The sequence below is a fragment of the Moschus berezovskii genome, chromosome 1 (assembly GCF_049115385.1).
Source record: "Moschus berezovskii isolate FMDL1 chromosome 1, NW_MosBer_1.0, whole genome shotgun sequence".
NCBI classification, from domain to species: Eukaryota; Metazoa; Chordata; class Mammalia; order Artiodactyla; family Moschidae; genus Moschus; species Moschus berezovskii.
In genome coordinates this window covers 163,034,839-163,049,306 of record NC_142460.1, presented here as the reverse complement: position 1 = coordinate 163,049,306, position 14,468 = coordinate 163,034,839, and the positions used below count along the sequence as shown (strand labels likewise).

Sequence of the window (14,468 nt, the reverse complement as noted above, 5' to 3'; positions counted from 1 at the left end):
AGTATGAAAGGGGAAATTAATAGCACATTAATAGTGGGGGACTTTAATACCCCTTCACACCTATGGATAGATCAACTAAACAGAAAATTAGCAAGGAAAAACAAACTTTAAGTGATACAATGGACCGGTTAGACCTAATTGATATCTATAGGACATTTCACCCCAAAACAATGAATTTCACCTTTTTCTCAAATGCACACGGAACCTTCTCCAGGATAGATCACAACCTGGGCCATAAATGTAGCCTTAGTAAATTTTTAAAAACTGAAATCATCTCAAGCATCTTTTCTGATCACAATGGGGTAAGATTAGATGTCAACTACAGGAAAAAATACTATTAAAAATGCAAACATATGGAGGCTAAACAACACGCTTCTGAATAACCAACAAACCACAGAAGAAATCAAAATATGCATCAAAATGAATGAAAATGAAAACACAACAATCTAAAATCTATGGGATTCAGTAAAAGCAGTGCTAAGGGGAAGGTTCATAGCAATACAAGCTTACCTCAAGAAACAGGAGAAAAATCAAATAAATATCCTAACTCTACACCTAAAGAAACTAGAAAAGAAGAAATGAACCCCAGGGTTAGTAGAAGGAAAGAAATCATAAAAATTAGGGCAGAAATAAATGAAAAAGAAAGGAGACCATAGCAAAAATCAACAAAGCTAAAAGCTGGTTCTTTGAGAAGATAAATAAAATAGACAAATCATTAGCCAGACTCATCAAGAAAAAAAGGGAGAAGAATCAAATCAACAAAATTCTAAATTAAAATAGAGAAATCACAACAGACAATGCAGAAATACAAAGGATCATAAGAGACTACTATCAGCAACTAAATACCAATAAAATAGACAACTTGGAAGAAATGGAAAAATTCTTAGAAAAGTATAACTTTCTAAAACTGAACCAGGAAGAAAAGAAAATCTTAACAGACCCATCACAAGCACAGAAATCGAAAGTGTAATCAGAAGTCTTCCAATAAACAAACTCCCAGGACCAGATGGCTTCACAGCTGAATTCTACCAAAAATTTAGAGACAAACTAACACCCATCCTACTCAAACTCTTCCAGAAAATTGCAGAGGAAGGTAAAGTTCCAAACTCATTCTATGAGGCCACCATCACCCTAACACCAAAGCCAGACAAAGATGCCACAAAAAAAGAAAACTACAGGCCAATATCACTGATGAACATAGATGCAAAAACTCTCAACAAAATTCTAGCAAATAGAATCCAACAACATATTAAAAAGATCATACATCATGACCAGGTAAGCTTTATCCCAGGGATGCAAGGATTCTTCAATATTTGCAAATCAATCAATGTGATACATCACATTAAATTGAAAGATAAAAACCATATGATTATCTCAATAGATGCAGAGAAAGTCTTTGACAAAATTCAACATCCATTTATGATAAAAAACCCTCCAGAAAGCAGGCATAGAAGGAACATACCTCAACATAATAAAAGCCATATATGATAAATCCACAGCAAACATTATCTTCAATGGTGAAAAACTGGAAGCATTTCCCCTAAAGTCAGGAACAAGACAAGGGTGCCCACTCTCACCATTACTATTCAACATAGTTTTGGACGTTTTAGCCACAGCAATCAGAGAAGAAAAAGAAATAAAAGGAATCCAGATTGGAAAAGAAGTAAAACTCTCACTGTTTGCAGATGACATGATCCTCTACATAGAAAACCCTAAAGACTCCACCAGAAAATTACTGGAGCTAATCAATGAATATAGTAAAGTTTCAGGATATAAAATTAACACACAGAAATCCCTTGCATTCCTATACACTAACAGTGAGAAAACAGAAAGAGAAATTGAGGAAACAATTCCATTCACCATTGCAACAAAAAGAATAAAATACTTAAGAATATGTCTACCTAAAGAAACAAAAGACCTATATATAGAAAAATATAAAACACTGATGAAAGAAATCAAAGATGACAAAACAGATGGAGAAATACACCATGTTCATGGATCGGAAGAATCAATATATTGAAAATATACTTCCCAAAATAATCTATAGATTCAATGCAATCCATATCAAGTTACCAACGGTATTTTTCACAGAACTAGAACAAAAAATTTCACAATTTGTATGGAAAAAAGCCATTGTAAACAAAAAACGTCAAATAACCAAAGCAATCTTGAGAAAGAATAATGGAACTGGAGGAATCAACCCCCCTGACTTCAGTCTATTCTACAAAGCTACAGTCATCAGGACAGTATGGTACTGGCACAAAGACAGAAATATAGATCAATGGAACAAAATAGAAAGCCCAAAGATAAATCCACTCACCTATGGACACCTTACCTTTGACAAAGGAGGCAAGAATATACAATGGAGAAAAGACAATCTCTTTAACAAATGGTGCTGGGAAAACTGGTCAACCACTTGTAAAAGAATGAAACTAGAACACTTTCTAACACCATACACAAAAATAAACTCAAAATGGAATAAAGATCTAAATGTAAGACCAGAAACTATAAAAACTCCTAGAGGAAAACATAGGCAAAACACTCTCTGACATAAATCACAGCAGGATCCCCTATGGCCCACCTCCCAGAGTAATGGAAATAAAAGCAAAAATAAACAAATGGGACCTAATTAAACTTGAAAACTTTTGCACAATGAAGGAAATTATAAGCAAGGTGAAAAGACAGCCTTCAGAATGGGAGAAAATAATAGCAAATGAAGCAAGTGACAAAGAATTAATCTCAAAAATATACAAGCAGTTTCTGCAGCTCAATTCCAGAAAAATAAATGACCCAATCAAAAACTGGGGCAAAGAACTAAACAGACATTTCTCCAAAGAAGACATACAGATGACTAACAAACACATGAAAAGATGTTCAACATCACTTATAATCAGAGAAATGCAAATCAAAACCACAATGAGGTATCATCTCACACTGGTCAGAATGGCTGCTATCAAAAAGTTTACAAGCAATAAATGCTGGAGAGGGTGCAGAGAAAAAGGAACCCTCTAACACTGTTGGTGGGAATGCAAATTAGTACAGCCACTATGCAGAACAGTGTGGAGATTCCTTAAAAAACTGGAAATAGAGCTACCATAAGACCCAGCAATCCCACTGCTGGGCATACACACTGAGGAAATCAGAATTGAAAGAGACACATGTACCCCAATGTTCATCACAGCACTGTTTATAATAGCCAGGACATGGAAGCAACCTAGATGTCCATCAGCAGACGAATGAATAAGAAAGCTGTGGTACATATACACAATGGAATATTACTCAGCCATTAAAAAGAATACATCTGAATCAGTTCTAATGAGGTGGATGAAACTGGAGCCTATTATACAGTGAAGTAAGTCAGAAAGAAAAACGCCAGTACATTATATTAATGCATATATATGGAATTTAGCAGAGAAGGTAATGGCAAGCCACTCCAGTACTCTTGCCTGGAATATCCCATGGATGGAGGAGCCTGGTATGCTGCAGTCCATGGGGTCTCTAGAAGTCGGACACGACTGAGCGGCTTCACTTTGGCAACCAACTCCAATGTTCTTCCCTGGAGAATCCCAGGGATGGGGGAGCTTGGTGGGCTGCCGTCTATGGGGTCGCACAGAGTCGGACACAACTGAAGCAACTTAGCAGCAGCAACAGCATAGAATTTAGAAAAATGGTAACGATGACTGTATGTGGGAGAGAGCAAAAGAGTCACAGATGTAAAGAACAATTTTGGACTCTGTGGGAGAAGGTGAGGGTGGGATGATCTGAGAGAATAGCATTGAAACATGTATATTATCATATGTGCAACAGATTGCCAGTCCAGGTTCGATGCATGAGACAGAGTTCTCAGGGCTGGTGCACTGGGATGACCCTGAGGGATGGGATGGGGAGGGAGGTTCAGGATGGGGAACACATGTACACCCATGGCTGATTCATGTGAATGTATGGCAAAAACCACCACGATATTGTAAAGTAATAAAACAAAAAAGACAACATATAACAAGTATTGGTGAGAATATGGAGAAAAGAGAACCCTCATGCACCATTGATAAAAATGCAAATTATTACAGCTACTAGGGAAGAAAGTATGGAGAGTCCTCAAAAAATTAAAGATAGAACAGCCACACTATCCATCAGTGGTACTCCTGGGTATTTATCTAAAGAACATGAAAACAGTAATCTGAAAAAAATATATGCACTTCAATGTTCATTGCAGCATTATTTACAATAGCCAAGATAACAAAGCAACCTAAGTGCCCTTAAATAGATAAGTAAATAAAGAAGATATTTTATATATATATATATATATATATATATATTCCATATATGTGTGGAATATTACACAGTCACATAAAAAGAATTAGGACTTCCCTGTAGCCCAAATGGTAAAGAATCTGCCTTCTCTGACCATGTTTGGTCCCTGGGTCAAGAAGATCCTCTGGAGAAGGGAATGGTGATCTACTCCAGTATTCTTGCCTGGAGAATCTCATGGACAGAGAATCCCATGGACAGAGAAGTCCATGGGGTCACAAAGAGTTGGACATGACTGAGCAACTAACACACAACACACACATATAAAAGAATAGGATTTGCAAGTACATGGATGGACCTAGAGGGTATTATGCTAACTGAAATAAACCAGACAGAAAAAGATAAGTACTGTATGGTATCATTCATATATGGAATCTAAAAAGCAAAGCAAATGAACAAACATAACCAAACAGAAACAGAGTCATAAATACATAGTGGTTGCCAGAGAGGAGAAGGATGGAGGGAGGAAATCAATAACTGAGGGAGATTAAGACATACAAACTTTAAGTTACAAAATAAATGAATCACTGTTATGAGGGAATATAGTCAACAATTATGTAATATCTTTGTATAGTAACTAGATTTATTATGGTGATCATTTTGAAACATCCCGAAATAATGAATCACTATGTTGTACAATAGTTAAGTCGCTTAAGAGTCTAAAAAATGTGTTTACCGACTCTTTGCGACCCCGTGGACTGTAGCCCACGAGGCTCCTCCGTCCACGGGATTCTCCAGGCAAGAATACTGGAGTGGGTTGCCATTTCCTTCTCCAGGGGATCTTCCCAACCCAGATATCGAACCCAGGTCTCCCACATTGCAGGCAGATGCTTTAACCTCTGACTTCCCTGGTGGCTCAGACGGTAAAGGGTCAGCCTACAATGCAGGAGACCCGGGTTCAATCCCTGGGTCGGGAAGATCTCCTGGAGAAGGAAATGGCAACCCACTCCAGTATTCTTGCCTGGAAAATCCCATGGACGGAGGAGCCTGGTGGGCTACAGTCCAAGGGGTCGCAAAGAGTCGGACACGACTGAGCAACTTCCCTTCAGTTCATGTTGTACAATGGGAACTAGCGTAGTGTTGTTGGTTAATTATACTTCAAAAACAAACAAACTCATGGGGGAAAAAATGTGTTTACCAGAGGCAGGGGTTGGGGAGAAGTGAACTGGATGATGACGGACAAAAGGTACAAGTTTCCAGTGACAAGATAAATAAGAACTAGAGCTGTACTATACTATACAACATGATAATATAATTAACATAGCTGTATGTTATATATGAAAAATGTTAAGAGTAAATCCTAAGAATTCTCACATAAGGAAAACAATTTTTTTTCTAGTTCTTCAATTTGGTATCTATACATGATAATGGATGTTCACTAAACTTACTGTGGTTCATTTCATGATGCATTTAAGTCATTATGCATACAGCATTAAATTCTAGGGCTATATGTCAATTATACCCCAGTAAAACTGAAAGAAATTTTTTTTTAATTTTAAGATTTTTAAAAATTAATTTTGCTAATCACATTTGTTTGTATGCTTAAAAGAGTACCCAGTATGTAAGAAATGCAATGTATATATTGAAAGTACGTTTTTAACAAGTTTTCTCTAGGGCTTTCCAGTTTATGTATTTGACTGCCATGTACTGTAATCCACAAATATCCAAGACTACTATATTTTCTTCATATATTTTTACCATTTTTCTTTATATAATACCTCTTTTACTTCATTAACGCTTTTGGTCTTTAATTCCTCTGTAGCTTTAATTCCTCTGAAAACTGATATTTCAGCTTTCTTTTTGTTTATGCCCTTCATTTTAAGTTTTCTTTGAATTATTGTTTTATTGTTATATATAACATGTTTCAATCTTCACTAAAATCTAATTTCACTGACAACTCTAATTCTGGTATAGCAAAGCAATCTTCTACAGACACTCTAACAGACACTGACTATAAAATCTAGGTGAAATTTAAAAAATAAATTCTCTATAAGACATAAGTAAAGGGAAAACAACAGAATGAACAAAAGCTAGATGATTCAAGAGTAAGTTGACACTTGAAAGATGAGAATGATTTATACCCTCATGCTCACAGCCACATTATTAACAAAAGCTAAGAAGTGGAGACAATCCAAATACCGTCAGTGGGTGAATGGAATATATAATGGAATGTTATTCAGCCTTAAAAATAAAAGAAGGAAAGGAAATCCTGGCACAAGCCAGTCACAAAAATACAACTACCATTTGATTTCACTCATATGAGGAATCTAAAATGGAAAAATTCGTAGAAACAACAAGAAAAATGGTGGTTAGTAAGGACTGAGAATAAGGAGAAATGGGGATTTTTATGAATATAAGACTTTCATTCTTACAAAATGAAAAGTTCTGGAGATCTTTTGCACTGCAATGTAAATATAGTTAACACTACTGAGCAGTAATTTTGTAAAAAATATTTTTTAAGAAAGTAGGAATAGCACTGAATGAGTTGCCATTCTCAGGGCTTAAACCTGAAAGTAAGCAAATCTTGTGAGAGACATAAAAACACAACAGCAAATTCACAGGGTTTTTTTCTTGTCTGAAAAATCAAAAAACCTGAATTTGGGGCAACCACAGAGCCTGGAAAATCAAGACAGAATCTTGGACAGGAGCGAGGCAAATGGAGAGAGCCCCAAATTCTGTTTATAAACTCTGCCAAAATCTTCAGCTGAGCCCAGAACAATGTGTGCATGTGACTGGTTTCAGCTAAAGAAGAAAGAACTCAGCTCAGATTTAAGCTGCTACTAGAAACATAGTGTTTGCAGTTTGAGTACAACAAAGTAAACGCCCTACTGAAGCCAAAAAAAATCAACGTTTTTCAGAGGAATGTAACAAAATACAGTCTTCACAACACAATATTCACTATGTCCAAGTATCCAAAACCCTTGAAGTATAAAGAACAAGGAAAATGTGACCCATCTCCCAAAAGAAAAAACAATAAATAGAGACTGAATCCAGAAAGAAGCCAGATATTGGAATTAGCAGACAAGGAATTTTTAAAGCAGCTATTAAGACTATACTCAAAGATATGAAGGAAGATATTCTTACAATGATGAAACAATTGGAAATATCTGCAGAGAAATAAAAACTGTAAATAGCAAACAAATGGGACATTGTAGAATGTAAAAAAAAAAAATACAATATCTGAAATTTAAGTGTCACTAGACTGAATACAAAATAAAGATGACAGAGGAAAAAGTAACTAAACTTAAATGTAGACAAACAGAAATTATACAATTTGAAGACTAGAGAGAAACAAGGTTAAAAAAAAAAAGCTTCAAGGAAATATAGGATGACAAAAGACTTAACATATATGAAGTTAGACTGTCAGAAGGGGAGATGAGAAAGGGGAAGAAATAATATTTGAAACTATAATGGCTAAAAACTTCCTAAATTTGGTCAAAGAATTTATAAATTCCACATTAATTCTTCCAATCCATGAACACAGAATATCTTTCCATTTATTTGTATCTTATTCAGTTTCTTCCAACAATGTCTTACAGTTCTCAGTCAGTCAGTCAGTCAGTTCAGTCGCTCAGTCGTGTCCGACTCTCCGCGACCCCATGAATCACAGCACGCCAGGCCTCCCTGTCCATCACCAACTCCCGAAGTTCACTCAAACTCGTGTCCACAGAGTCGGTGATGCCATCCAGCCATCTCATTCTCCGTCGTCCCCTTCTCCTCCCGCCCCCAACCTTTCCCAGCATCAGAGTCTTTTCCAGTGAGTCAACTCGTCGCATGAGGTGGCCAAAGTATTGCAGTTTCAGCTTTAGCATCAGTCCCTCCAATGAACATCCAGGATTGATCTCCTCTAGAATGGACTGGTTGGATCTCCTTGCAGTATAAGGGACTCTCAAGAGTCTTCTCCAACACCACAGTTCAAAAGCATCGATTCTTCGGCGGTCAGCCTTCTTCACAGTCCAACTCTCACATCCATACATGACCACGGGAAAAACCATTGCCTTGACTAGACGGACCTTGGTTGGCAAAGTAATGTCTCTGCTTTTTAATATACTATCAAGGTTGGTCATAACTTTCCTTCCAAGGAGCAAGCGTCTTTTAATTTCATGGCTGCAATCAGCATCTGCAGTGATTTTGGAGCCCAAAAAAACAAAGTCTGACACTGTTTCCACTGTTTTTCCATCTATTTCCCATGAAGTGATGGGACCAGATGCCATGATCTTTGTTTTCTGAATGTTGAGCTTCAAGCCAACCTTTTCACTCTCCTCTTTCACAGTGCATAGGTATTTCACCTCTTTGATCAGATTTATTCTTAGGTATTTTACTTTTTGCTGCAATTGCAATGGAACTGTTTTCTTAACTTCTTTTTCTGCTAGCTCTTTGTTAGCATATATAACCAAATTTCTTGCCAGGGGAATTATTCTTGTCATAATTCTCATCAAGTCTTTCAAATTTGAAAATTAACAATAATGAATTAACCACAATCATTTTAAGTATTTTGTCACACACAGATATTTTTCTTAGCTTCCCTGAAAGCCTTTGTAATCAGCTACAAGCCATCATGCTTAATCTACTATGTAGAATGACTGTTCAGAGTGCCACAGAAAAGGATTATACGTTGAGTGCTGTAGAGTATAGGCTTCTGAGAGCATCAGTTAGAGACCATATGACTGGACTGAGTCAGAATTTCCAAAATTCTAGTTGAGATGTAGATGGACTCCTGAGACTTCTAAACTCAGATCCAGTGGAGTTAAGAGTCAACTACATAGAAAAGAATGAATCAATGAGGGATGATTGTAGTTTTTGTTTGGAATATTGTTGATGTTTTTTAATGTTTTATTTTCTGGATACGTAAGGAAGCCCTCTGTTTTTGCTCTTAAGTATTTTATAAATTTTGACATGGTAGTAGACGCTACTTTTGTACACTGAAATCAAACATTTGTAAATAACATTCTCTCTACCTGATTCCTCCAGAATTCAAAAATTCTAATTGAATATTTTTATTTTTTGTGATGATATTTGCCTAGGTTCAGTAAGAATCTATATTCCTTGTTACCAAAGCATAATTGGAAACTGGTTATGCAACCAAAGCCTTGCTTGTGTGTTATTAAGAATGAGGCTCACTGAGCATAGGCAAAACATTCTCTGACGCAAATCATACAAATGTCTTAGGTTGGTCTCCCAAGGCAATAGAAATAAGACAAAAATAAACAAATGGAACCTAAACAAACTTACAATCATTTTCTCAGGAAAGGAAATTAAAAACAAGAAAAAAGACAACCTACAAAATGGGAGAAAGTATTTGCAAATGATACAGCTAACAAGGGCTTAATCTCCAAAGTATACAGACAACTTAATTGAAAATTGGGTTCAGTTCAGTTCAGTCGCTCACTGGTGTCCGACTCTTTGCGACCCCATGAGTCACAGCACGCCAGGCCTCCCTGTCCATCACCAACTCCCGGAGTTCACTCAAACTCATGTCCATCAAGTCGGTGATGCCATCCAGCCATCTCATTCTCTGTCATCCCTGTCTCCTCCTGCCCCCAATCTTTCCCAACATCAGAGTCTTTTCCAGTGAGTCAACTCGTCGCATGAGGTGGCCAAAGTATTGCATTTTCAGCTTTAGCATCAGTCCTTCCAATGAACACCCAGGATTGATCTCCCTTAGAATGGACTGGTTGGATCTCCTTGCAATACAAGGGACTCTCAAGAGTCTTCTCCAGGATCACAGTTCAAAAGCATCAATTCTTCAGGGATCAGCTTTCTTCACAGTCCAGCTCTCACATCCATACATGACCACGGGAAAAACCATAGTCTTGATTAGACGGACCTTGGTTGGCAAAGTAATGTCTCTGCTTTTTAATATACTATCTAGGTTGGTCATAACTTTCCTTCCAAGGAGTAAGCGTCTTTTAATTTCATGGCTGCAATCAACATCCGCAGTGATTTTGGAGCCCAAAAAAAATAAAGTCTGACACTGTTTCCACTGTTTTCCCATCTATTTCCCATGAAGTGATGGGACCAGATGCCATGATCTTTGTTTTCTGAATGTTGAGCTTCAAGCCAACCTTTTCACTCTCTTCTTTCACTTTCATCAAGAGGCTTTTGAGTCCCTCTTCACTTTCTGCCGTAAGGGTGGTGTCATCTGCATATCTGAGGTTATTGATATTTCTCCCAGCAATCTTGATTCCAGCTTGTGCTTCTTCCAGCCCAGCGTTCCTCATGATGTACTCTGCATAGAAGTTAAATAAGCAAGGTGACAATATACAGCCTTGATGTACTCCTTTTCCTATTTGGAACCAGTCTGTTGTTCCATGTCCAATTCTGACTGTTGCTTCCTGACCTGCATACAGGTTTCTCAAGAGGCAGGTCAGGTGATCTGGGATTCCCATCTCTTTCAGAATGTTCCACAGTTTATTGTGATCCACACAGTCAAAGGCTTTGGCATAGTCAATGAAGCAGAAATAGATGTTTTTCTGGAACTCTCTTGCTTTCTCCATGATCCAGCGGATGTTGGCAATTTGATCTCTGGTGCCTCTGCCTTTTCTAAAACCTGCTTGAACATCTGGGAGATCACGGTTCGCATATTGCTGAAGCCTGGCTTGGAGAATTTTGAGCATGACTTTACTAGTGTGTGAGATGAGTGCAATTGTGTGGTAGTTTGAACATTCTTTGGCATTGCCTTTCTCTGGGATTGGAATGAAGACTGACCTTTTCCAGTCCTGTGGCCACTGCTGAGTTTTCCAAACTTGCTGGCATATTGAGTGCAGCACTTTCACAGCATCATCTTTCAAGATTTGAGAAAGCTCAACTGGAATTCCATCACCTCCACTAGCTTTGTTTGTAGTGATGCTTTCTAAGGCCCACTTGAGTTCACATTCCAAGATGAGAAGACCTTAATAGACATTCTCCAAAGAAGATGTACAGATGACCAATAGGCACATGAAAAGATGCTCAACATTACTAATTATCAGAGATGCAAATCAAAACTGCAAGGTACCACCTCACACGGGTCAAAATGGCCACGACTAAAAAGTCTACAAATTAGAAATGCTGGAGATGGTCTGGAGAAAAGGGCACTCTCCCACACTGTTAGTGGGGATGCAAGTTGGTGTGACCACTACAGCAAACAGTATGGAGGTTCCTCAGAAAACCAAAAATAGAATTATCATATGATCCCACTTCTGGGCATATACTCGGACAAAACTATAATTCAAAAAGATACATGCACCCCTATGTTTATAGCAGCACTATTCACAATAATCAAGACATGGAAACAACCTAAATGTCCCTCGATAGATGAACGGATAATAATGTGCTACATATATAAGGTGGAATACTACTAGGTCATAAAAAAGAATGAACCTACCTACAAAACAGAAATAGACTCAAAGACCTAGAGATCAGAGTTGTGGTTACCAAGGCAGAGAGAGAGGGATGAAAGGGAGGGACTGGGAGTTTGGGGCTGGTTGATGCAAGCTATTACATTTAGAATGGAAAAACAGCAAGGTCCTACTGTATAGCACAGGAACTATATCCAATCTCTGGGGATAAACCATAATGGAAAGGAACATTTTAAAAGAATGTAGGTGTGTATATACCTAGGTCACTTTGCAGCAGAGATTGGCACAACATTGTAAATTGACTATACTTCAATTAAAAATAAAATAGAAGAATGATCCTCATTAAATCAGATATGACCAGATGCCTGTGAAGAACTAAGGTTGACTTTACAGAGACAGTGCTTATTCACAAAGTTCTCTTAGGAAAACCAGCCCGGTACTTGGCCTGGAACAGCCTGCCTAAGACAAAAAACCGGTTCTTCAAGCAATAATGCTGCTTATAATGCTGAATATCATTTTATAAGTATACATTTTCTCCACAATAGTCAAGAAAGTCTATTTTTAGCTTGAGCAAGATTGATTTCCTTGCTGACACTTCTCCACGATGTTGTTTACTACAAAATGATACTGTGACAAATAATATCATTTCCATAAATCATCAAGTGTCTGTCTTCCCAAAGGAGACTTGAAGGACTTTGCCAGAGTGCACACATATAAACACTGAGCAATAGTGACAGCAACAAAGGTTCTAGCCCAGACTGTGCTGCAAACAGTGAGATCCCTTTGTGGTTGCTCAGATGGTAAAGAATTTGCCTGCAAAACATCTCTTTGCTGTTCAACATGCTTATCGCTGATTCAGTCCATCAGCAATTCTTACCAGCATTCTTCCTTCAGAACAGGCACTAAAGTCATCCACTTCTGTACCATTCTATCCCCACCACCCTAATCCAAGCCACCATGACATCTATAGTCATTCATCCCACTTCAATCCATTCATCCTATTGTAGTCAAGAGTTCTAAGAAGGAAATCAGATCACTTTATTCCTCTGCTTAAAAACCCTTATGTCTTCACACACCTAAGATAGACTCCAGAGCACCCCTGTAAGCCACAGGCTGCACACTTGCCACCCCTGCATCCCATGTATCTGTTCCCCTCATTCCAGAGACTCAGGCCTCATGGCCATCAAGCAGATCTTCTCCAAGCTCTATGCTGCCTCAGGGCCTTTGCACTTGCTCTTACCTTTCCCTGAAACACTCTTCCCTCCACCCTTCCTTTCCTTTTCAAGATACCAGGGACTTGAGTGTCCCCACCAAGAAATATACCCTAAACTAAGGCACCATCTCTTAAACATAATAGCTAAACTAATGTGACTCAGTTAACAAGCTCTTTCATCAAATAAAAAGGATTAAATTGTGTGTAATCACCTTACTTTTTTCAGCTGTTAATAAAATGTATGAAATATGTTGCATTTAAGTTGACCAAAGCCAGAAAGGTGTTTCATTATCTTAATAGGAGGCTTTATCCTCCTATAGAACCATTAGCCACCTGGGAAATCTACATTTTACCATTTGGAGACAGAATCTGTTAATCTTCATAAAAGAGACTTCAGGTATTTTTACCTGAAGATGAAGACACATGGAAGACAGCACACCCACATGCCTCTGAGACACACCCATCTCTGTAAGGTAAGCCTTTGTAGGGAACTCAGAATTTAATTGTGTGAGAATTAACTTTCACGAAAATCTCTTTTGAAATGAAGCAGGGCACAAGCAAATTAACTAAGAAAGAAATGAATTAGATAAATGTGTGCTTGTCTTGATCTATGGAGAGTCATGTATGAGATGCTTGGTAGATGTAAGGATTCCAATGAAAGTAGAGATTAAAGCCAGATGATCTCCATCAAACATTCAAATTCATGGTACTTGTGTTAGCATAATTCTTTATTTCAATGGTATAATAATACATAATTAAAGATGAAACAACACCAAAGGGGGGAAAAAAACCTTATGAAATTTATTTATGAGACTAGATCATACTTTTTCCCTCCTTACCAGATGCAAAAAGGCAAATTCAATTTATTTTAAACAGAAATAATACAGGAGTATATATATCACTATAAAATTAACTAACATAAGCTGTTACGAAAAATTCATAACAAAATAATTTCATAGATATAACCTGAGAATTTATATTTTTACATATTCAATTAACACACTTAAAATTATTGAATGCAATATTTCTTAGGTATTGTAAAACTTATTACAACAGGGTGTAAACCTCAAAAATAATAAAAGTATAGTTCTGAAATATGTTTTAGTAGAACCCATGCATGATATCTCTGCATAAGAAAAAGAAGTATATTACAATCATGCTAATTTAAAGATCATTACTTATTTAACAGTCTCGGATGCTGATCTTATCCTCACTTATGGCCTAAATCGAACCCCATGGGGGTTCTCAAGCTTACCTTTGAGCCTGGAGGGGGAGCCAAGCCAAGGAAGGAATAAATAATATTCTCTTCTTTTGCAGAAAAGAAAGAGTCAAAATCCTTGAAGCAAAGAAAAAGAATGATTAAACCCAATGCACACTTGTGAGCCAGTACATTGACTTAAGTTAATCTTTCTTATTTATTAGTCATAAAGTGAGGAGCTAACACAAAAATTTATTCACTTTGCCAAAGATATCAATCTCAAAATTTGGGAAATTGAACCATGAAGTTTACATTTGTTTTTACACACCTTCATTGTGCCTGTTATAGTATAGTGAGAACACACACACTGAGTATTCCGGCTCAGGAATTACTGACAAGACTCAAACAT

The 14,468-nt window shown here is 37.3% G+C and overlaps 1 protein-coding gene across 2 annotated transcripts in view; it reads right to left on the bottom strand.

Annotated features, from left to right (window-relative positions):
* The window catches only part of SH3BGR (SH3 domain binding glutamate rich protein), a 71,256-nt gene that overhangs the window by 35,910 nt on the left and 20,878 nt on the right, over positions 1–14,468 (bottom strand). For both annotated transcript variants that reach the window (XM_055414121.2, XM_055414130.2), the window contains exon 3: positions 14,117–14,197. In XM_055414121.2, the coding sequence (XP_055270096.2) occupies positions 14,117–14,197 (81 nt within the window). The remainder of the gene's footprint in view (positions 1–14,116; positions 14,198–14,468) is intronic.